Source organism: Megalops cyprinoides, chromosome 23, assembly GCF_013368585.1.
Source record: "Megalops cyprinoides isolate fMegCyp1 chromosome 23, fMegCyp1.pri, whole genome shotgun sequence".
In the NCBI taxonomy this organism is placed as follows: domain Eukaryota; kingdom Metazoa; phylum Chordata; class Actinopteri; order Elopiformes; family Megalopidae; genus Megalops; species Megalops cyprinoides.
This window is the reverse complement of record NC_050605.1, coordinates 7,358,592-7,383,848: the sequence shown is the minus strand read 5'-3', so window position 1 is coordinate 7,383,848 and position 25,257 is coordinate 7,358,592. Positions and strand designations below refer to the sequence as shown.

Sequence of the window (25,257 nt, the reverse complement as noted above, 5' to 3'; positions counted from 1 at the left end):
CGGGTTTTACCGCCGACATGGAGCCATCGCTTCACTCGGACCCCACACCGAGGCTACCTTTGACATTGGTTGTACAAGTCAAAGGGGTCACGCCTGATGATATTGGCATTTCTGTCAGTATTTTCCCAAAATTCCTCAGTGATTTCCCGCGGGGAAAGCCACAGGGGAGCTTAACTCTGGTGGCCGTAATGAAGAAAAAGTTCAAATCACAAGCGTGACTCGCGCTGCCTAGAGGTGAACTGTCATGCTGGAATCCACAGTGGTCGATGGCAAGGCCTGTGTGCTAAATTCTTGCTAGCCGCTGCGCTGGGAGAGCTTTATGCAACAGATACAACAGTAAATTGTAAACCCCATCAAAGACACTGTTTATAGCGCTCCCCCACAATGGTAAGGAATCATCACCTATAACCTTGAAGCTCCACTGCAGTATCAGAGGCCTCCTGTAAAAACTGCCATATTGTATGACACAGTTTGTTGTTTTTTTCTTCTGTAAATTCCGTTGCATCGCTGTGTCCTTCTCAAGCTGTGCGTGAAAGGAAGAAAGAAGAGCCCGACTCCGGGCGGACGCTGATGGATGGGCCTGCGCCGTAACTTGATTCAGTCATTTGCGCCGCTCTGATCAGTCATTTCATCAGCTGTTTGTCGGTAATGACGCTAATGGCGGTGACGGCGGCGCAGAGAACACCCATCACGGCGTCGGCCTGTCACTGCGAGGCATGCCGTCACGCTGACGCAGGAGGGGTGGGGGAGGGTGGGGGGGGTTCTGACGGAGGAACGGACCACGTACACCGTGAGTCCGAAGCACTCCACACAACGCTGGGACGTTTGGTTGATTCAGGGGGTATCTGCTGTCGCTGAGACGCTGGAGTGAAAAAAAAAAAACACAGCAGGTGTTTTGTTTCCCGCCGTTCAAATTCCCCTGCCACGCGGGGCGAGCTTGACTGCAGATCTCCACTGATTTCCTGCCAGCGCTTGATTGGCCGGCCAGGAGAAAGGAGCTTAAGGGTGGCTTGCATTAGGGGGAGGATTCTCCTGGGAGCGCACAGTCGGGGAGATAAGCGACGCTGCCCCTTTAAGAGGTATTTTTAGTCGGGCAGTTATCGCTGGTCACTGGTTAGGAAAATACGCGTTAAGGGCGGCATTAGTCTCGCGCTCTCCTAATAGGGATGTAAGGGATAAGGAGCGTCTAATATAGTGCAAATTAAAACATTGGTTTCACAGGACGAGGTGGCAAAGAGCGGAACCTCTCAACTGTGGATCTGGGATGTGTGAAATTGAAGCAGGCTTCCACTGGGGACCAAGTGAAGGTATGTGGCGCTCTCTCACATTAAGGGCAAATTTCAATCACTTTTCTCTGTGTCCATTATTGATTTTTGCCTGGGAAGGCTTGTGCCAAACGCTGCTCAGATATAAACTGAATTTGGACAGGGTTCAACATTTTTCTTTTTTTTTTATTTTGAATAATAGCACGCTGATGCACTGGTTGTAAATAAGTGTCCTTGCCACTTTTGATGTATTTTGTGCTTATTGTAAATTCACCAAAATCCAGCTGAATTATGTCCTATTGCAGTTGTCTGTTTCGCCTGTGGAGCTCCCACTCCATGTTTTTTGTCCTGTTCAGGTGGATATTTAAATTTAATGAAACTGGCACAGTCTGTGTGATCAGGTTACGGTATTCATTACACCCTGACCCGGCTCTTCACCGATACAAAGACACGAACTCCACGGCTCTACAGAGAGCCATGCAAGGCCACCGCTCATTTTTTTGCACCAGTAAATATCAGATGTGCTACTGATGGCTTTTGTAGGACGTCGTTACCCCTCAGGTCAAGAACAGAGGATCCCACTCACACCAAAGCTGCAGCAAGACCGATTTCTGCTAATGTGTCTTTGTGTATATTCTTACTCCAAAAAGGAGCGGGAAAATTACAGGGCTGGTTTTACTACGAAATGAGCGTAATTCCCTGCCAAGCAGCAATCATACCTTTGTGTGTGCGCGTGTGCATATGTGCGACTATATGAGCTGTTTCCGCTTCATGGAGTAAAAGCCAATCCGTTTGTGCATGCTTCAGGGAACAGCACACTGTGTGCGAGGCCATAAGACCAGCATGGTCATTTGTCAGCAAAGACATGCCTGCACGTCTGAACACACTCAATGCTGAGTGTAAAATGTAAAATGGCAGCCACAGAACAGAAACAAATGCAGGGCATTCAAGCAAGAGGAGGCTGTGCCTCAAACACAAAAGCACCATTTTAATTTTTATTGTGTTAAGATGTAACTACGAGCATTGCTGGTAAATTTAATGTTTTTGGACTGCATTGTGGGATAAACAGTTTAGTCTTTTTTTTCCGCATTTTCTTTGTGGCAGCATTTGAAGTTTTTAGAATTGCATCTCTAATGGTGAAAATTACTGTCCACTGCATGTGATGAAAAGGAGCCATCCACAGGGGCGCCTCATGCCTCTGTGTAGATTTACCGCTTGAACAACAGAGGACACATTTGCTCTGCAGATCCTCCGGCGTGCAGTAAGTGGACTTTGTCAGTCGCTTTGTGTGAAGGGGAGCCCTAACTGTGATTAAAAACTCCGCGGACGGTGTTTAATGCTGCTCAATGGCAGAGTGAATTAGAGTCGGTTTGTGTGTGTGTGTGGAGAGCGGCGGTACTTATCTGTGGATTGAGTGTGCAGTAATGCAAGGCCATGGGGCTCTGAGCCCGATCTGGCAGCCTCACGAGAGAGCTCCCGAGCTCACGCTGCTCACACAACAGGTATGACACAACGCTATAGGCCACGCCCCCCCCCCCCCCCCCAAACCCCCCCACCGCCTCCTTCCACCCACGCTGAGAGGAAGAGAGGACAAATCCTCCCCCCTTCCACTCCCCCCCCCCCTCCAATCACTCTCTAAAGGGCTCCAACTGATTGTGTTGCCGGTCATAACATTATCTCCCTCGGACCAGACGAGAGGATTAATGGGTGGGGTGCAGCGCATGTTCTGTCCTGCGGGGGCACTGTTCTCAAAATATGCGCAACTGCTCACAGCTGAGCAGCGAGGTGGCTTGTTTACAAATGTCACAGTCATAGGAAATGGTTTTCTCAGTAGAAGAAGGCGTGCTTGTTATATTTGCCTCAATTAATGGGTCCAAGAATATACATGAGAGGATCTCTGAGGATAGCAAGATGCCATTTGTGCAAAACCCAATCCCCCACACTCCACACCTCCACTCTGCAGTCATCACAGAAAAATGGAGAGAGGAGGACCAGTCAGAGAGAGCCATAGGTGAAATGGGGAGGAGGGCATCCAAAATGGACACAGAAGAGCAGAGAGACACAAATAGGAGCTCCAGGGTGCTTGTACTTGACCTCTGTCAGCCCAATGCCCTCCAACATGCACTGCTTTTCATACACGCCTGGTAAAAAATATGCTCAATTTGCTAAAACAGCCCATAATATACCTTTCAGGATTGTTATCCTTATGTTACAATGCCTAACATTTGTGCAGCCCACAATTACTATTACACATTTTAAACGCTGAAAATAAGCTTTTAAAGAAGGTTATACTATTTCACCTTATTTTTCTTAAGAAGGTATGTATCAAAAGTGTCCCATTGCACAGCTCTGTACTATCTTGACATATCTATGTTATACGTTACATAATCAGAATCATGGTCATATTCAAATCGTTGCCATAGTAATGTTAGATCCAGGCATACACATGGATTGGAATACACAGATGGTCCTCACAAATCTTTAAATGGTGAAATGTGGATGGTGCTGCAGTGTATCCAAGCATAGGTAATTCATTCTGAAACTATAACACAAGATTTTTATGATAAAAATGATGAACTGAGGGGACTTGTAATAAAACAGTATTAAATGCATTAGTTGGTCTGGCTGCGCAAATGACGTATTTGAGTTTAAGCATGGGTCATGAGGACAAAATGTAAGAAAAGTGAAATGTCCTTGCAGTTCACATCAGGGCTAATTGATTAGACTGGAAGTCCAACACTTCTCTATAGATACTATCTTAGGCTTTTTTCGAGAATATTTTCCTGAAATTCACCACCCTAGGCACATTTTGTTTAAAACTCAACCATGTGGTGTTGTAGTATCATTTCAGAAAGCAGTGTGTGTTGGAACGCATTGCCATGACCAAGGTCTGCTTTCTCAACACTTACGGTCACTTGAAACATGTTTGTCTGGGATTCCATTTGTGTTTTATACTGGGAAGTCAATATTTGTGTGAGGCAGAATATTAAATATTATTTATTTATAACATCTACTCCTTACATGAAGATCTGAGGAAAGGTCTTCTACCCTACATGCAAGTTTAAGCATGAATTTATATTTAATCTGCGATAATGATTCATGAAAGCATGTGACACGAGTAAGGGTTGCTGAGTAGACCATATTACATGAGGTGCAACAGTTCTTCGACAACAGTTAGCAAATGGTTAGTAATAACAACACAGTTATCATCAGCGAGCTTCTGGGCTATTCAGGTTTGTCTGAATGCTCTCAGGTATTTAATTCCTCACTTAATGAAACACTGTCTGTGTCCTTGCATGAAATCGGTGGATTCAGAATAGTCACTAACCCAGTGTTTTCAGTAAGCAACCCTGGCTAACTAGTGTGCCTCTCGTTTTAGCTAGCCTGCAAGGTAGACCCAAATGTCTAGGCGATGGACATCGTCCTACAAAAGATGGCAACATCAAGACTGCGTTTAATCACAGACAGGACTATTATTCTTTTCAGCCAAGGAAGTCCAGTTTCAGCCGTGAATCGGTGGGTTATCTGCAACGCATGTAGGTAAACGGTTAGCGTAGCTATTTGTTTTTAAAGCAGGCTACTCTCTGTTAATTTGTTGGCCAAAAAATATTTAAGACCATGGTTTAAAATAAAGAGTCAATGGGCACGTGAATCATCAAAACAAAATATTTCTACAGTATATTCATTAACCATAGTGGTTTCAAAGAAGCAAGTAACTGTTGACATCACAAAATACCCTGTCATGTTAATTTAGATTTGAATTACACTTTATGTGTGTTTTATGTGTGCTTTTTTGTGTTTTGTATATGTATATTTTCATCAAATAACTTAAAACTAAAACAATAATAACTTTAACTTACTTAAACTTTAACTTACCAGATAAAAAAAAGGTTTCTGTGACACACATAAGAGACTCGCAGAATTTAAGCCTATTTTAATACAAACCGCGAGAAGAATCACACCCTGGAAAATCGGCTTTAATGTAGCAACGGCTCTTCAGGAACGCTGATAATTTTCTGTGGGCCCCTGCACCTTGTATGATTTTGGACAGATAAAACACTTTGACTGCATTCAAAGCAGGGGGGACACTTTTCAAAGACCAACAGGAAGTGATGTAAAAACGAAAAACGAAAAAAATCTTTTTTCCTCGGATCCTTTCTAACAACATTGACCATATGGTGCGATAATATTCCACATTATTAACTCCTTATGTACATCCGCCATGAGAATATAGAAGTGCTATTGTTATTGTTATAATTAAGCCATTTATCCCACCTACAATGCGTCCGTAACCCCGGTTTAACTGCTAAGGGCATTTTGCACCCTTTTTACCTACTTGTCAGGTGAGTAATTGATTTGCGATCTAGATGATCGATGAACAGCCGTTGAAATACCACCCGAGGGTTTTCTCAGCTGCTCACAGAAACTTTATAGTTTGAACAAAAAATCTCAGCTTTAATTGAGAACCTCATCATGAAGATTTCTTTTTTTATCGGTCAAACCACTGGAATACTGCCGTGATCTGCATTTAAATACTCAGCCCAAATACTTGGGCCTGGGCCATCAGCAGAACTGTACTCCAGGGACCCCTCATGCTACAGTGCTTATCATTAACCCTGTGGGAACTTACCTTGGAGGGAAAACCTTTGTTAATGAGAACGACCGCTGCATGCCAACATAACGTCCCCAATGGACAATGCTGGAGGGTAACGACTTTTTTCTAATCTAGCGATCAAACTGGTGATTTCCTCTCTTGATTGGCTGACTTGTGGCAGAGTACCATTGTAATGAATTGAACTGCTTACATGAGAATAGTTGATGTCATACAAGTGCATGCAATTTCTGAATCGATCGACCAATTGTGAATAACACTAAATGATTTTTTGCTGGAAGCTTGGAGACTTCAAGGGAATTGAGCTTGACACATCTTGGAATACTGATGAGATGGATTACCCTAGATTTGGTTTTGTGTTTTCACATTGCCTCTATCTATAGTATTTTGAAAACCATCTTCCAGGATACCTGGACATGGTATGGGAAACATCCACAGACCCAAAAATAAAATATTTATCTCATATTGAACTATATCAATAAATGTTTATGAATAGGTATCCTTGGCATAAAGAGAGCTATTAATGTGTTGAAAAGGTACTTGGGTCATAGATGTTTGCCTACACATAGCTTGCCTACTCGCAAACACCCTACCCACAAGAGTGTGGGTTACAATGTATTTTTGAATGACTGCTCCACGTTCATCGGGGGTATGACCATTTTGGTCCCTGTCATTCCTCTCTGAGTGGGAGTCCTTGTGGAGCTGCAATGTTCAACTATTCCCTGTCCCCAGTCTTCTGATGACAAACCGCAAACTGCAAACTGGACAAACAGCAAACTGGATTTAATCCCCTTACAAGGACTGCAGCTTCTTGTCACTGAATAGCAGGGGTGTTGAATTTATTACCACCACGTTCCACCGTTCCTGAGAAAGGGGTGATTTAGGGTGACTTTTGAGATGTACTGGATTTTTCCTTCCCCTTCAATGGTAGACCCATTTTATCTGGATTTGAGTGTCTGTGATGTTCTCTCAAGATCAGCTGACAGCAGTCATGTAGACACCTAATAAAGCCAATAGCAATACAGTGTGAGTTGTCACGGTTCCCTTCGAGGGATGATCTGTGTTTTCTCGGTAAAAGGCCCGTCAAGATCCAATTTGTCATGCTCCATCAATGTTTACTGTCAACCTGAAGGTGAATTGGTGGTGGCGGTTGCAAAATTGTCTGTCTCAACACTAGGTGCCCCTGACCTTGAGAAATAATATATACTTTAAACTCAGCATGTAAACATTCATAGGGATTCACCTATGCAAAAGCTACTATAATCTTGTATTGTGTCCTCACATAGAGGGTAACGAGTCAAAACCAGATACGATGTGTGGGGCCAGTATTTAGAGCCATTTCAAGAATGCCAGCATGTTTGGGCATAGCTAGACAGCGATGGAGCTCTGTCTTTGGTATTTACATAATATGTAAATAATGAAAGGATAAAATAAATGAGCTCGCTCAAATAAAACTGGTCCGCACGAATTAATGCTCATCCATTGTAAGCGTAGCTTCCTGTCACGCGTAAAACGTGTTGTCCCTTTAAATTCAATTTTCGTGCGGTGATGTGCGCTGATCACCTGTCAGAAGCGGAACATGCGCGTTGGTGGGAAAGAGAGGGAGGAAGAGGTTTGGAGTCGGAGCTCCGTAACCTCCATCCGCGGCAGAAGGGATGCGAGAGATCAACAGAGACTACTGGAGGAGGGCTGAGTAAAGATGGAGGAATAGTCTGAGATGCGAACCAAGCAGCGAAGCAGAATCGCACCGGATTTCTGGAGATAGAAAAACAGGGACCTTCCGAATCAATCTCGTCCAGTTTCAAAGGGGATCGGTCATGGGGAACGAAGCGAGCCTCGAGGGTGGGGAAGGGGGACTCTCTGGATTACCAGAAGGGGTTGTTTCTGACGGGAAGGGAGGCTTCATTCAGATCCCCGCAGGAACGGAGGCGGATCTGAGCAAACTGAGCGAGGAGGAGAGGAAACAGATCGCCGCCGTAATGTCAAGGGCGCAAACGAAGCCGCCTGGAAACGCAAAGGATGCTCCAACACAAAGGCATGATGTTCTATTATTTTTGTGCAGTCAATTTCTGTCTCGCCCCTTACTACTCTTAATATGGGAGCTCTAAATAGAATCTGTGTTGTGGTTAGTGCATTGCAGGTTGGCAGTAGCACATCAAGACCACGACAGAAAAAATACACGTTCACACCCATTCATATTTACATTCTGTTTCTTTGGCAATGAGAACCAAATAACACTAATGGAAAAATATACCTATCGAAATATGCTCTTGCTACTCTGGTTTGTGAGTTATACCGGCAAATGTTGCTTTTCTTGCCAAAATATGTGTGGTTATATTGGACGTGTTTCGTATGAGAAACAACACCGCCGTCGCCTATATTCCCGTGTTATGTCAAAATATGAATTTCAATTCATTTGGTGATCCCTATATATGTATATTTGGACGTTTTATTCGTGGTGTTTTGTCCAAAAAAGGGTTTAGTTTAACTGTTTTTTTTCTGAATGTTATATCAAGCCATACCCCCAGTGTCGTCTCAATAAATGCCAATAAAACACTAGTGTCTATTGAAGAAATCGAATTGGCTGCTGGGTAAAAATACTACTGGGAAGTAATTTTATGTACAATAGCCTTCGCCAAGCTTAACACACATTCTCACATTCACACATTTCTTTCACCTAAGATCATTGTGTTCTCTCGCTAAAGCAAAGCGCCATCCATTTTTCTTTTTCTGTTGCTCGTTGGTGATGGTACGATTGGTAGAAATCCTAGTTAGACGACAACTAAACCGAGAATTAAATTCCAACACTTCTGTCAGTTGCGTGAGAATCAATTAGCTCGAAAATGAATTGAACGCAATGTTCATTTTCCTACTGCCCACTGCGTTTGAACAGCAGTTTTCTATAAAATACACCTATAACATGTAGACATACCATTAAGAAGATATGTTATTTATATTTCTGTTACGGTAGGGGGAGGGGGCATAAATATTGATATAGTTATATTTAGCACTGTGAATGCAAAGGACGTTTGCTTTCGGCGACCCCCCCCCCCCCCCCCCCCCTTTAATTTGGACGGTACATATTATATTACTCTTGAGAAGGAAATTTTGACTGGATTGAGGAAGTGTAGCCTCTAACGTTGATCGATAGTGCTTTTCAGCGTCCGGGTCCCTGTCCAAGGTGCTGAAACAGACGATGGCGAATACACGGTAGAAAATATTTGAATGCATAAAGGTAAAGTAGGGGTGGGAAATGTATCAGGGCAAACATTCATTTGAGGTATGACTTTAAATGGTGTGATATCTTAACAGCTAGGTTACTATGCTGTGTGCTAGTGTGATGATGTCTGAAAACGGGCTTAATACACTTCATAATTTATATTTTTTTGATTCTTATATAATTGTAAAGTTGTGACCTTAATGGATTAAGTGGCTTGTCAACAGGAACAACACTAGTGTCCCATGTGAAATTCAGCACTGACTCCCTTGGTCAAGAACCCAGTGGTCAAACCCACTTGCAAATTTACACCCCATAATCGTGTAAATATTAAAATTCCAAAATGACAAAAATACACAATCATATATATAGATTGTAGATAGATATAAATTGTAGAGAGAGAGTTCATGCATAGCAGGGATGGTTCTCCTGAAATGCTGTAATGGAGATTCATATATCTTGCTGATTGAAAGTTTCAGCTTAAGGTAATAAAGCACTCAATGAACCCTTTGCAGGGCTATAATATTGATGTGAACGTCAGGATTTTTGTCAGTGGTGTGAACTTCACGCTTATTGATATGCTCAGGCTTTGTCTAGGCATCCCTTTTGTGTTACATGAATGCAGCTCCTATAAACAGACCTGAATCTGGGACATTAATGGTGCATCGTTTGGGTGGACTTATTCACTGCAGTACCAAAAGAGAGTGAGCATTACCTCTGGCAGTCTTGATAATCTGATTGGGCCAAACACAAAATGCAACCTTATTTGAAATGGAATACACGGCAAATATATATTTCTTTTTTTCTTTTCTTCATCTCTCTCCATCTCCCAGGACATCCGAGGTAGATGCGAGCCATCAGCGTCGGCAGCCAGGAAGACCTCCCGCCCAGGGGCCCTCTGGACTCAGTAAGAGCCGGACGGTTGATGCCTTCAAAACAGGCCCGGCAGCCAGACAGGTCCCCCCAGGGAGGAGCCCCTCCTCTATCAGCCTTTTAGAGTCCCTGTCCAGGCAGGAGGCCAAAGAGGAGACCAGATCCAGCATGTTTTCCTCCAATTTCCTGAGCGGGGCCAACCCCCTCAGCGCGGTGTCCTCGGCTGTGAACAAATTCAGCCTCTTCGGGGATGAGGAGCAGGAGGAGGAGAAGCCCAAACCGGCGGGTAAGGCAGCGGCGCAGCAGGCCGGGCCCGGTAAAGCCCCCCCCCAGCAGCAGGGGCCCCCAAAGCAGGGCCAAGGACCCCCGCAGCAACGAGGGCCCCCCCAGCAAGCGCCCGGCAAGGCTGGACCACAACAACAACAAGGGCCCGGGAAGCCTGGGGCTCGCCAGCAAGGCCCCCCCAGTGCTGGAGCTCAGCCGGCGGGGCCTGCCAAGCCTGGTCCCCAGCCTCAGGGGCCTGGTAAAGCAGGGACTGGGCAGTCACAAGCTCCCACCGCTGGACCCACTGGGCAGAAATCGTCTTGCCCGCTCTGTAAGTCAACTGAACTCAACCTGCACAGCAAGGACCCGCCCAACTATAACACATGCACGCAATGTAAAACCATGGTGTGCAGCCTGTGTGGATTCAGCCCTCCTGACTCAGCGGTAAGATCTGAAATATCAATCTCCTCTAAAGTGTCACCCATTCATGACAAACCCCTTTTTAATCATGCAAATACTGGATAACTGTTACATACATCAGCTAAAGATAAATCTGTCTTAATCATTAACTCCTGATGATAATAAGGACTATTGTAGAATTTTAAACAAAATTACAGGTTACATAAGATAAAATTAGATTATTCCAGAAGCCGCATTGAGATCAAAAAGCATAATGTAATCTCCAGACATCCTCCTTTTCATTCATGTTGGATCTACTTCACAAGCCTTCACAGTTCATTTAGCCAAATCTTAAAATTGCACCGTATCTTTACCATACGCTTACACATGCAGGCTGCTGCAACTACAGCAACATTGAATTGATATTGGACTTCCATGTGTATCGTATTCCATAACTGTAAATGAAAGTGTCAGCACGCTGTATGACCAAATGACATCGCTTTCACTTAAATGTAGTAATGGGCAATATTTGTCTGGAGAATTTTAGTGTCATTCATTCAGCAGTTTTTCAAAGGATTAATCCCTCTCACACCATTCTAGGCTATTGAGGTGTCAAGCATGAGCAAAGTTTTTTTTGTTTTGTTTTTTCTTTTCTTAGATAAATGTCAGAATTTCTGGTGAATATAGGCTATTGGCTTCCAGCATGGCGTGGACATCATTAGCTGGAACACTGCATCCTTATTGATTGTTTTGAGATTTTGTTCATCCTTCTCAAAGAGAAAAAATGTCACTCTTTCCTAATAAGATTAGCAACATGTTTTTGTTGAGGGATTATTCACTTCAGGAAAGTAAAATCAGATCTTCCCTTAAGCTAAATATAGAGAACTATATGCCACTGCTGATTAAGTGAGTTGTAATCACAAAGGCAAAGTAGCTAGAGGTTATGTGAATCATTTTATTGATAAACTCAACTATTCTTGTTACTAATATAGATTTGCTCATTAACCTTTAATAACCTTTAACATTCATAGCAGGTTAACTACCATTGTAGAGCATTATTCATGTCCTGAGCACATGTGGCTCCGTATAGAGTTTGGGCAAAGTTAGTTAGACTTCCAAAATTTGGAGAAAAAAAATCAGCAGTCTTGTATAATACATTTTGAATTGCTTAGTATGTGAAATTTGATTAAGCATATTCACTTGACTTTGGGGGGGTTTTACTTTCATTTCTGAAATTACTTCTTCACACTGAGGAAAATTAAATGATACTCTTTGCCACAAGCTACAGCCCTTTTTAACTGGCACATCTTTTTTCTTTGTATCGGAATGCGCACATCCACACAAGAAACAAGCATGGCCTTTTTATCATATTTTGCACAATGAAAAGACTGCTGCGTAACCGAAATGGATTATTGGTTTCGAACATATCAGATTGCTGATATTAGCACTGGCTAAGCAACTATCACATTCCCATAGAGCCCCAGGCTAATGTATTTGTAAGATGCAGAGCACAGCTGAATTGAGATCACTCAATCATCAGGTGAAGGTCTTCCTCACAGGATAAAATCTAATATCACACATACTTAGCACTTAGCGGCCTGTTGGCAGTGGGAAATCTCTGTTATGTGGGTCACCATTTTTTGCCGCACCCACTCAGAACGTAGAAACATCACACGGAACAGTTGGCCTGTTGTGGCTAACTTCACATTCCATGCCGTGCAAAGTAACATTCCTTCCCTCTTGTGATCTTGGGCTTTGGCAGCAATATGGACAAAGCCTGACTGAAACCCTTGCTGTTTTGCACTGGATTTTTATTTTTAATGCCACTGTTATGGAAAAGGGTGACAGGTTAGACGTGGCACTGCTAAGACCATCAGTCATGCCCTCCAGACATCACACATCCTTAAGCGCATACGAGCAGGCCAGCAGGGAGAGGACTATATACAGCCGATGTAGATCCGATTGACCTGTCTTGCTTCATGTAGAAAAATAGGGGTTATCAGCAAAAGGATGCACTATTTTAATAATGATTTATATAAATCTTTAAACTGGATTAATGTATGTGAAAATAATCAGGAAATATAGTTGTGTAAAAGTAATGCTGTTGTGCTAGATGTGTGCCAGTAGCAAGCATGCAATTTTTGAATTCCTCTTGGAAGCCAATGTAATTAGATATTTAATGTTCATAGTGCAAATACAGCAAGCTGGAGCAAACTGATAAGAATATATATATTGATATCCATTGGAGCTGGGCCTCTCCTCACTGGTGCCTTGTAGCCTTGGTAACAGCTGTCCCCTGTGCGGTATAACAGTATAGCCATAATGTCTTGGTGGCAACAGAGCATGAAACGCCAGTGATCCCTTTGTTAAGAACCATAAAATCTAAGCGGGTCAGAAAAGGGAAAACAAATTAACGTGTGTCACGCGTAACCTTTCGATGAAGACGAATGGCTTTCGGAGGGAGAGAGAGGGCCTCCACCTCAGATCAGAACAGCGTGCGCAACGCAAGCTGTTTACGGTTAAAAATGAAATGTGATTATCACCGATTCGCTCCATTTATTTATTTATTTATATTTACTTATTTATTTATTTTGGACAGCTTTTCCAGTCGCCGTGAACATAATGAGATGATAAATTTCCTAATAAGAGCAGTTATGCCTTTCAACGGATGAAAAAAGAATGCAACCATCAGGATCCATGACTAAGGACGGCATTCTATTCAAACATTATATTCATGTGAGGGGGAAATGATGTGATTATCCCTGTCAAATTCGCTTGTTTGGTTACGCATTAAGTTAAACATTAGCACAGCTGCATGGGAAAGAGCATGAAATGACTCTCATTGTCTTTTAAGGATGTGTGAAACTGTGGCAGGCCTGGGATTGGGTGAAAAATTAGCAGTAGTTCCCCCAGCAGCCACCGTTCAATATAGAAGAGATCATTGCATATGCAGTTGTACATGCAATTTAAGTTTTGAGTTTTGAGTCAAAATTTCCTGGCAAAAGAGGCAGGTGTTTGGAAATGAACCATAAAGACAGAATTTAGTTGTACCCACTGAGCATACTCTAAATCACTGTTCAGTTTTCTCATAAAGCCACTGTAGTAGTGCTTTTAAAATTATTTTGTATCCTCACAGAACCACTATACATGTGTTTTTAACAGTGGTTTCATTACAGAGCCACTATGGATGTGTTTTTAACAGTGTGGTTTTATCACAGAGCCACTCTAGGTGTTTTTAATACTGTTTGAAACCATTTCAGGGCAAGGAGTGGCTGTGCCTGAACTGCCAGATGCAGCGAGCTCTCGGTGGTATGGACGCCCCCGGCCCCCCCATGAAGAAGCCCCAGTCCTCAGCGCCCGCATCACCCCAGAAGAAGCAATCCCTTCCAGCAGAGCAGCCCCCCAAGCCGGAGCCCACCAAACCATCCCCGCTGGCCAAACAGCAGTCTTTGCAGGAAGCAGAGGGCCCAGCGTCCCCGAAACAGACAGGGACCCAGAAACCTCCTGATCAGCCCGGCCCGGCTGGGCCGAAGCAGGGTGCAGTGGGCCCTCAATCGGCTGCAGCACAGCAGAGGGGCCCCACTCCAGCAGCAGACCAAGCCAAGACAGCACAGCAACCACCACAGAAACAGCCCTCTGCAAAGCCCCCTCAGCAGCAGGAAGGGCCACCCCCAGCCCAGCAACCCCCCGGTGGGGCGCCCAAAACGGGCCGCCCCGCCCAGGAACCAGGGAAGCCCCAGCAACAGGCTCCAAAAGGTGGTCCGGGTTCCTCCCCTGCCAAATCTGCACCCCCGCCACAGGCCCAGCCCCCTCCCAAACAGGAGTCCAGCTTCTTCGGCCTGAGCTTCGGCGGCTTTTCCGAGCCCCCCAAGTCCCAGCCAGCTGCGTCCCAGCCTACCACACCCCAGCCCACTGAGTCAGTGTCTGGGAAACTGTTCGGGTTCACCGGGTTTGGCGACGCACCGAAGCAGCCCGCGGCCGCCCCGCCGCCGGCAGACTCCGTCTCCAGCAAGATGTTCGGGTTCGGCTCGACCTTCCTCAGCTCGGCCTCCAACCTGATCACCTCAGCCGTTCAGGACGAGCCCCCCGCGGAGCCCCCTCCGACCCAGCCCTCTCCCAAGAAGCCACCGGTGGCCGAGGCCAAACCGCCGGTCACACAGAAGCCAGACCAGCCCCTGGAGGCCAAGGCCCCTCCGCCTGCACCTGCAAAAGCAGACAAACCCCCAACACAACCTCCCAAACCCGCAGAACCAACCGGTCCCCCTTCTGAATCGGCACAGACTAACTGTCCGCTGTGTAAAGTGGAACTCAACGTGGGCTCCAAGGACGCCCCCAACTACAACACCTGCACCGAATGCAAGAAAACCGTCTGCAACCTCTGTGGATTTAATCCCATGCCTCATCTCACCGAGGTAAGAGAGACAGACAAGTTAATTACTGTGAATGAAATGCATCTATTTCTTGTTCCTGTTTACACAAAGGGCTTGTGTCTACACAGTCCTGACAAGGTTTTAACAGAGAATGCTCAAAATGCTATCATAGTTATTTGGGAAGGTTTTGAATGAATCAGTGTTTGGTGGAGAGTATTACCTTGTATCTTTTTCTGGAATTGCTATGACTTTGCTGTTTTTACCTTTCAGCTTTAATGTCATATAGATTACAAGGCTTATTTCATGGTTTTATTCTGTAGCTCATTCAAGAACCTAATGGTTCTTTTGGTCTTGGCAAAATACTCATTGATTGTTTGATTCTTGCCTGCAACTGTTTTAAAGAAGAGGGCAGACTGTACATCAAAAGTGTTGAACAAATAGAGACGTCTCTGCTAGACATGGAACATCTGTATTGATTATGAAACCTGAAAGTCAACACAGGACCCACTTAAGGAATATGCTTTTTTTCAGGAAAAAATGTTACAATAAGCATCACAGTTAACTGTATTTACAAGAAATAGTGAATTAAGAATTACCTACATTAAGTCATTGAAAAAATGGTACAGTATTTTCCCATACCAAAATCCATTTAAATGCTCTGCTTGCAAGAATCAAGAAATCTGCTGATAAGACTCACTCACATGGAATATGATATTCAATGGAGTTCAATGCTGCATAAGTAAAAAAGCTGATCTTATGTAATTAAGGATTGCATAATCAAATAAGGATAAATAAGGATTTTACAGTCAAATACATTCTGTTGTACGTTTGTAACATTTAGTTAATGACATTTCTCAAGTGAATGAGAAAAATGAAAAATTTTATATATTCACTTTGAACTCAGCTTTTTAAAGGATCAGCTACTTGTAAGATTGTAAAATCATTATGGAAGGACATGAATTTTATCAGTGGTGTGTTCTATAAGGTTAGGCTGAGAGCTGAAACGATGCCAAATTATCACTGTCACAATTGATAGTAGGAGTCATTACATAACATACAACAGTCTGCTAAGTGTTATAGTAGGTGCAACATTCATCTTGGTACAGTGAAACACATGTAGCACATCATTTAAAAAGCGTGTCTGAGAGGCTGTAGGACCCTGAATGGCTCACAGTTGAATTCTGATCAAATTTAGCTGAATAAGTAGTATACTAATCTGGCCCTTGAGTTTGTGAAGTCCGGGTTACGAGAACTGGCTTGTGATGAGGTCAAAGTTTGATTGAAACATCACCGTGGTGATCCAACAAAGTAATTGGGGATGAGAATTGACTGGATCCATGCTCGCATTTTGAATTTTCCATGTGGGACAGGCCCTCACAGGAAATCTTTTCTCATTCTCTGCTGTGACTCAAAGGCCTGGTAAAGCTTCTGGGACTCTGTGAGGTTAATTGCTTCATTGGCTGTGCTGGAGGTCCTTCTGGTGGGTTTGTGTTGGCGTGAGGCTTCAGTCCAATCTACTGATGTGGGCACTCTCCCATACTAGCGCTCTCTCTCAGGACAAAGAGTGAGGAACTACAGAACAAATATTCTAGTGAACAAACTGAATTAATTCAGTGACAAAAGTTAGCTTTTTTATTTATTGTAGTGTTTTGTGCAGCATGTTTTCTTTTTATCAATTTTTTTACAATATCCAGTATCTACAGTAAGATTTACATGTGTAGTTGATGCTTTAGTAACTGTAAAGGTATGAATAATGGCAGTGATATGACAGCTCTAGAGGTAACATGTACAGGTTTATACAACCAGCTTTATATAATGATTGTCAATGGGTGACTATGCTTCATACCCTGTTGTTATGAAGGCTTTCTTTTTTCACAATTGCATTTTATTTCAGTAACCATCTGTGGTCTTACACATGGCCTGGTTGTGGTGTGATACGGAGCAGGTGCACCTTTTAAATATGTCCCCTCTTGGCTACAGTCACTCAAGGAAGTGCGCGTGAGTGAAACTCCACGCTGCGAAAAAGGTCTTAGTCATATCCGCTCTGGTGCCGTTGGCGCATGCTGTTTGGCGCTGAGAGGTCTGTGGCTGATGCGCTGCTTGCCCTGAGGGGACCTGTGCCCACACTCGCGCTCTCTAAGGCAACCTTCCAGCTCGGTAAATGGCACAAGGATCGCTGAGAGTGGGCAGTCCGTCTCCGAGTCCCACTCCACCACAAAAGGCTTGACACTTGATGCAGTAATTTGATGCACGGTTTGTGTTCTTACCTGCCAAGGATGCCCGGAATCCTAGTCGCGTCGTGTGTCGAAGCTGTATGGTTGTATTGTACTGTTGTGTCCCCCTGGTCCCCATCATAGCCTACAACCATTGTGTGCTGGGAAATATAAGGCAGCAATTCCAACAGCTGCATTTGATTTCACTCCCTGAGCGAGCGCGGCAGGCAGAGCATCCACATTGCGGCCAGGGTGAAAAAGCATCATTGGTTTCCCTCCCTGAGATAAACTGCCGATAACGGTAATATCACAACAGTGCAATCTGAGGCGTGTGTTTTCATGCTTTTGCTAAATCACTCCGGCATTAGTTATGGCTCAGGCCGCGCTCTCTTATCGGATAAATATGATGTAAGCTGACCCGCCTCGGGTGTCGCGTCGGTGATGCGCCCGAGTATTGCATCGGAGCGGATCTGTCCCGGGTCCTGTATAGGTCTGCAGTGGTTCCATGGAGATCCGGCCAGGGAGCCCTCATGCATGGGCCATGCTGCTAATGTTGTGGTCCATTGCATGCCTCTGGGACAGCAGTTGTAATCCCCTGCAGTCTATTTTAGGAACAACATGCTGAAGGGATTAACTGGCATATGGCAGGAGCCGTGACTTTAACCTCGGGGCGAAAAAAAGGCTGTCGCTCAGCGAATACACCCTGTCATCTCCTGCTCCCTGTCCTGGGGTGTGGTAGCATTTGTGAGCATATCACTGGCGCTGTCTCAGTAATCACCAAGATGGCAGACTCCCCATTGAAATCCCTGTCTTTACACGGGTGTATCTACAGTTCCATTGCTGGAACTCTTTAGTAGAATTTTTTCAATAGAAAATAGAACTTCTTAACCGAACCAGGAGAGAAGGCATGGTCTTCCAGGTGATGAATGCTTCCACAACACTGAGAGAACGCAAGGCCTGCACATCCAGCTGAACGTCCTCTTAATTCCTGGCATGCAGTCAAGCAGGGGCACGGCTCTGTCCTTTCCAGTATTGCTCGTAATGAGCTGTGTATGGGGACACTGTCGCTTTGAGTGTCCGTCGTTTTGTCAGGCCTCTGCCTGCTCGCCCATGTTAAATTTACCTTGCGGAACACCGTGCACGTCAGCACTTCCGAAGGGACTCTCTCACTCTGGGAGAGTCAAGGAAATGTGAATCTTTCCAATGCAAATCCTTGCATATTTCTACTTAATGCATTTAGACCTAATGCTAATTGTCCATCTCTAAATTTGCCCTCTCAGGCTGGGGAAGATGTTTATTTCTCTGTTTGGGGAAAAAAACGTACAGAAACTAATTTGGAAAGGGAGGAATTGCCATCCCAGGTGCTTATGCCTCTGTACAAAACCTAATTAGATATGGATTAGTTCAAAACTAATAATTCTACCAGACCGTCTACGGTCGATGTGTATTGGAGCTGATTAATAGAGTTGTAATATCATATAATTGTCGTGTAAGCATGTACGAAGTCAAACTAAGTATCCTATTTTCAGTATACACCGCACAACTTGAAATTATATGAAATAAAAATGAAGATTAAAACATGGAAAATAACATATAACGTATAAAGTAACAAGGTCTTTTTAATGCTGCTACCCACAAGATGAGATATTAGAATGCATGCATGAATATGCACTTGGCTGCATTTCTGGTCCAGAAGTCCTGAAAATCCCACATGCAAGTGCTCATTAAATACTCTGTGTTGTTGTTAGAAACATTTTCCCTTTGGTGCTGCTCTTCGTAGTCCCGCTCTCACTTGGACCCATTAACAAACAGACCAGTAAGTCTCCCTGGTAATGGACTGTCTCCGAATTCCAATACCTGTGTAAAAATGTAAACTAATAATAATCCCTGGATCCTAGAGCAACAAGAAGCCCTCATTAGTTGACCTGGTTTGCCTTTGTTGGGAAGCGCATTTCTTAAGCTGTATTATTTGAATGTTGTATGAAGACCTAATAACCACACTGAATGTAGACACCTCTTCCTCCTTCTTCCCAGTTATTCCCCTCTCTCCTGGTGCCAGAGCCATTTCCCCTAAACCCCCTGCAGTGCCGAGATATTACATATCTCTACAGGCTCGTGCCAGGCTTCTGTTCCTGCGATTCACATCTGCGCTCGGCGTATATTAGTTTAGCGGGCACTCTGGAGAATACGCTCTCCGATGATGTCTTATCTGAGGCAGAAAACGAGGGACAATTGCCAAGTCTTCTGATGGTTTGACCCTCTGATGATTCATCCTGGTCAGAACACATTTATCTCCAGTAAATCTCTGCTTCTGCATTCAGTTTGAAAGAGAATTGTTTTCGCTTTATGTAAAAGTCTATAAACAAAAATATTACGAGCTGCTCTGCTGGTTTAGTGTTGAGACTTTTTAGATGCTCCCTAAGCCTTTATTTGCCTTGTGGAGCAGCTAAGTGGTAATGATCTGAGGCTCACATTACCTGCCCTTCCCCCTTCCCTCATTTAGGCACCGTGTGTGAAAAGCGTGATTTTATTGCCGTTAAGGGGGAAAGCAGAGCTGTAATCGGGTGTTGGGCAGTTGTGTATTGTACCGCCTGGCCGCTTCCATCAGATTAAAATGAAGTCTCCTCCATCTCCCACTCTCAGGCCTCATATTTACAACACAATGTCGGAAAATGTGGACAGTCCTCAGCAGTCAGGCTCTCCCATTTCAAAGCAGGAGCATCCCAACACAGAGATTCATGCTGATTGGCATTTATTGAGTTGTGATTGAGATTGTTTCACGGCAGAGTGAATGTTAGATATTCCACTGGGGGACAGCCATGTTCATTTTGTTCTCACATTCAGTGCAATGAAATTATGTCCAATTCATTAAGCAGTGACTTTCCTTTTCCAAATTCAAAAAGGATCGGGAGTCAAAGAATCCGTAGCTTGTTTTGTGGAAAACCTTCGGGATATGCCGATGTAAAATACAACACTGTGTTGACTGTGTTAAAGAAACCAATTAAATCTAATCAAATCACAGTGAATGAGAGTGATTCACAAGAAGTGGGTGACCTGTAAGTTAGTGATGACCAAGGGAGGCCACATGGGTAGAGCTGCCATGTGCTTTCAGTGACTCACCTTTTTGAATAATTCACTTTGGACCAATGCAGAGAAAAAAGGACTTTGATTTGATTCAAATGAGTCAGTGATTGACTCACTGGTTCATAAAGTGGTTCTTGAAACCTTGTCAACAAGCTTATCGAAATGCAAATTAAGTATGTACTCTCACTAAAGCAGGGCACAGTACAGTAGCTTAACCAATTTCAGTTGCCCCTAGTGTACTGCTGATTGCCATTATAAGTATTTCAGTGTGGGAAAGAGGGATGACCAATAGCAAGGCATTCAGCAGGCATTGACTATAAAGAGATTTTGAAGGAGGAAAAATAAGGACTTGTGGTCACTGCAGTCCATAACTGCAGATACATGTCCCCAGCAGCACTGACTTTTTTTACAGTGGGCATCAGTGGATCTTGTGGAAGTAAGGACCAATAAAAGCTTCAGCGGTCAGTGGGGACTAATGGAACTGCCTAAAGGCCTTCCCACACTGAGAGATTGACAGGTTGGCAAGCCAATAAAAAGCCACAGCTGTAAAAGAGGCTGCCAAAGTCAGCAATTTGTAAGAAGTTGAGATGCGTGCTCAAAAGTTGCACGCATGCTGCGGCACTGACTAAATATAAGTGCTATAATTATCCTCATGTACAGTATCCCAAATTGGCCTTTGAGAAGGAAATACATTTGAATCTATGGCAACTGGCTACAGCAGCTGTGAGCCGGGGATCGGTAATGTGAACAAATACTGTTTGGGAGTCTGCCCAGACATCATGAATAAACATTGACCTATGAGTCTGATAGCTGACATTTAAGCCGCACGAACGCACTTTATCACTTGATATATTTTCACATGAGAGCTCTAATTAGGGTTTTTTTTTGGTACCACCGAAGAAGAAAAAAAAACTTAAATGATTTGCTGCTTATTTTCATTAGGGTGTCCCTGTCCTCAATGCCACTAGTGAATGGTAATTTGCATAAGTCTTCATATGAATGGCTCTGCCTATGGAGGTACAGGGACTCCATTAAATTGATAGAGGGGGGTGCAACAGCTTTACCGCTGAGCCGAGGCGAAGTCGCGGGAAAGGCAGGGAAGCAGAGGCGAGCTGGATTAGGGCAGCAGTGCTTGACCAACCCGCTGAGCGTTTTCGCTTGGCCATCTGCTGCTGGCGGGGGCCCGGTCACTCGACAGTCGCTTATTCTTGTCCGGCTCCAAGTGTCACGCCCGTGCTGGTTGACAGTGCAGCCGCAGCCGTTTGGCCGTATCGCTCACTGATTTGCACGTTGTTTCTGAACAAGACAGGAGCAGACTGTTCCGATGACATTGTGGTTGTGTACTACAGTAGCAGGTTAAGGGTGTTAATGGTGTGAATGTGTGTGTGTGTACCTTTATGTATGGTATGTGATATGTGTACATGTGTACTCAGTGTGATTGTGTATGTACAGAATGTGTGGCTGTATATGTATATATGTATATTTTGTGTATGTTTCTTTGTGTATGTTTTTCAGCATACAATATGTGTATGTGTGGTAAATGTCTGTGTTGGTATGTATGTATAGGTGCAGTATGTATATATGCATATGTTTGTGTGTATATGTTACAGGGTACATGTTAATCTATGCATGTCTAACTTACAATGTGTGTAGTGTGTAATGTGTGTATCTATGTACAGTGTGTGGATGTCCGTATGTGTGCATGTATATACAGTATGTGTTTGTCTTACTATGTGAGTTTGTGTGTGTGGGTTGGGGTGGAGATTAGACACAAGCCCATCACGCAGTCACAGGAACAAGTCCCCCAGTGCGGGGGAGTCATGCTCACTGCTATTGCGTCACCCCAGGTTCACACACCTCGTGAACCATATGGCCAAGTAGCTCGTTTGACGCAAGGCCATATTTTTGCCATACATATGAAGCCACCGCGAAGAAAATTCTCAAATTCAGAAACATAACCCTGCTGGTATTTTGTTCTTCAGCTTTATGCTTAAACAAAGAGCTAATCCAGATATGAAAATGCTCCATATTTAACACTGAGTTATAAACCAATAAAATGACCCTCATGTTTAAAACTGTATGCTGTTATTACTAAATGCAGCCAAACCATAAAAATATGATGATTACATGTAGACAGAACTGAATGATGTATGACGGTATGATGGGCCGTGCCCCATCGTAATATTTCCAGCGATATTTTTCATTGATGGCGCACAGTCGGCCTGGTCCTGCTCACACTTGGTCAAGAGCACTGCCTCGCGCCACCGAGAGCGCTCTGATATACAGTGCGGGTGTGCCAAGGAGCCCGGCACTGTAACATACGAGCCCGCACGCTCTCTTCCTGAGACAGATTTACTGCCAGCCAGGCCGCGCTCGCCGCTGTGTTATTGAAAAATAATGCCCGTGCGATGGCCTTACGTAATTCTCGGCCTCCCTCCCCGCACCGAGCGGTCGGCTGCAGCCGCTACGGAACGGCTGTCTTTGAGATACACAACACAGGGACTGTCTGGCTGGAATAACAAAGGACAGCAGACGCAAAGACAATTTACTGCAGGGGGAGTCGACCTCCACAATGTTATGCATTGTGCCTGTGTCTGAGCATGTGTTTGTGTGTGTATATATATCCTCTTTTTGCATTTCAAAGCCCTATTTTGAAGCCAGAGCGCATCTCCAGCAGACAGACAGACGTGGTCTTTTCTGCAGCATAAAAGCCGCTGTATTTTTAGCAGGCAAAGTACAGTACTGTGTGCGGGGTGTGCTGGCAGCCAGTCCATCCATTAGCCCCCCCCCCATTCTATTCACGAGCCGCGCCGCTTGAAAGCTGGTGCTTTCGTTGTCTGGGGTTCGGGAATATTTGACGTTAAAAACTGTTTGAAATTTCATCGCCGTCATCTGCGACGTTGGCTTTTTGTCCATGATGAAAGGAGTCCGTGGAAGCACGAGGCCAATGTTTGATGTCTGCTGTTTGCCATTTGCCGTTTGCCCGTAAATAATAAAGTCTTTGTTTAGGAGGGGACGGGTGAAGCTAAACCTTTCTCATTTAATGTAATTAACACGCACCTTTAGCCTGGCCTGATGTCCCAGATCGTTTGGCCGTGCGCCAGTACTGGAAACTGAAGATTCAACATTGCTGCCCACCCCTTGATGAAGGGCCTTATCATACTGCCTCACTGCTGAATTCTATGGTGAATTGGCTAAACCCTGAAACTTGCTCATCTCCAGAGCTGGTTAATTTGTGATTTTAAGGTTCTTACTGGTGCCCTGCAATGTATCTGAGCCATTCCTGCTAACATCTCAGTGAACCAGTAAAATGATTTAAGGGCGGCCTCAGCAGAAACAAATACAGAGGAGTATCCTGAATTTGGTCATCTGCTTTAAGGGATGATGAGGAATAGATTCCGTCATCCCTCAATTAGCTATGGGCTTGAACTGAGGGAGCCCCAGTCAGAGCAAGGCCCTGCCGTGCTATAATGAGGGTTCATTATTCCACCCGTGGGCCTACACCAGAAGAGGAGGATTTCTGCTGGATGATCCACCTCTCAGAAAAAAGATTAGATATTATTTTCTCATCTATTAACTTAGAACAGTGTTAGGGCAGAATTTCAGATTCGCTCTAATCTCCAGTTATTGGGGTTGACTTTGCAAGGGCTTGGTCTCTATGGCAACATCCAGCTGGACAATTTGGGGGAAAAAAAGAGCAGTGCTATTTGAGAGAAGACACCATCGATCCGTCTGACACCTGTTGAGTTCTTTTTAGCCGCCTCAAATCAAAGGCTCACACAGCGGTGAAATGGCCGTTTTGTCACGGTTTATGTTTTGTGCCACTGGAAAAAGGTTTTTGGTGAAAGTTCTGTGTTATCTATACCATACGACCAGTAAAATTGATCTAATGCTAATGCTGAAATGCTTTTCCAACACTGCAGTGGATCAGGCCTAACTCCTAAGGCTTATGATTTAAGTCTAGACTTGAACATTAAGGAGTTACAGCTTCCATCTCCTTGATCTCTCTCTCTGTCTTCTCTCCCCCCCATCAATCGATGTATCAAGCAAAAAAGGATTTAAACACAGTTTGTACTTAACAAGAAACAGTTAATGTCCAGTCCTGGCAATTTTAGACAAAAAGAATCTGTTCAGTACAACCGCATTGTGAGTTGCCCTTAACATTGGATGTGTAGTGGTTTTATAGTATGAATGTGGCAATCCTGAACTGCTGACCTGAATCCAGTGTAAGTTACACACACCACTGGTGTCATTGAAGTGTTTAGTGATCAGCTGTCGTTTGCTGCCTCTGCTGTGGTCTGCCAGTCCTCCGCGTATCTGAACCCCGCACAGCACCGCACCGTTCTGGAGAGATATGCTGTGCAGCCCGAGGGCCGGGCCAGAGAGCGCTGCTCTTCTGAATAGCAGCAGCCCCTGGTGCATGCTGAAGGGACACTAAAAATAGTCCTGGGAGAGGACAGATAGCGAGACGCTACCTGGCCCTGACTCAGCAAGCGTTCTCCTTAAGCCGCTTTGAGGCTGCACGGCTCCAGGAGGCCGCGGGAAATGACACTTCTCTCTGGCCCATTTATGAGCAGCGAGTTTAATTAGTTTTAACTCGCTCAGGAGCCTCGCTGCACAGTTAACCGCGAGACATTTTTCCGAGGAAAAGGGAGGCAGCTCGTTTGTGAGCAATTGTAAGGGCCTCATTTTGTATATAAACCAAAACACACACACACACACATCTGTGTGTGCTACTAATTCTTTCCTCAATAGCGAGGAAACACCTTGGCTTTGGAGTGTGACCTTGATGATGCCTGGCCTGTGTTGGTCTTCCCTCAAAGGCTTGGTGCCGTGCCATGAGTCAGATTGGAGAGGGCGAGGCCTGCCCTCTGTCCCTTGGAGCAGAGCACTCTGCTTATTACAGATTAGTGGGTCAGCATCCTCCGTTTTCATAGGGGCCTGATTTACCGGGAGGCGC

General features: G+C 44.5%; 1 protein-coding gene across 1 annotated transcript in view; it reads left to right on the top strand.

The window, feature by feature from the left end:
• Positions 1-7,478: 7,478 nt before the first annotated feature.
• Positions 7,479-25,257, top strand: part of pcloa (piccolo presynaptic cytomatrix protein a) — an 87,535-nt gene continuing 69,756 nt past the window's right edge. Inside the window, exons 1-3 of the mRNA XM_036518419.1 lie at positions 7,479-7,912; positions 9,928-10,675; positions 13,891-15,042. Of these exons, the coding sequence (XP_036374312.1) occupies positions 7,695-7,912; positions 9,928-10,675; positions 13,891-15,042 (2,118 nt within the window). The 5' untranslated portion in view covers positions 7,479-7,694. The remainder of the gene's footprint in view (positions 7,913-9,927; positions 10,676-13,890; positions 15,043-25,257) is intronic.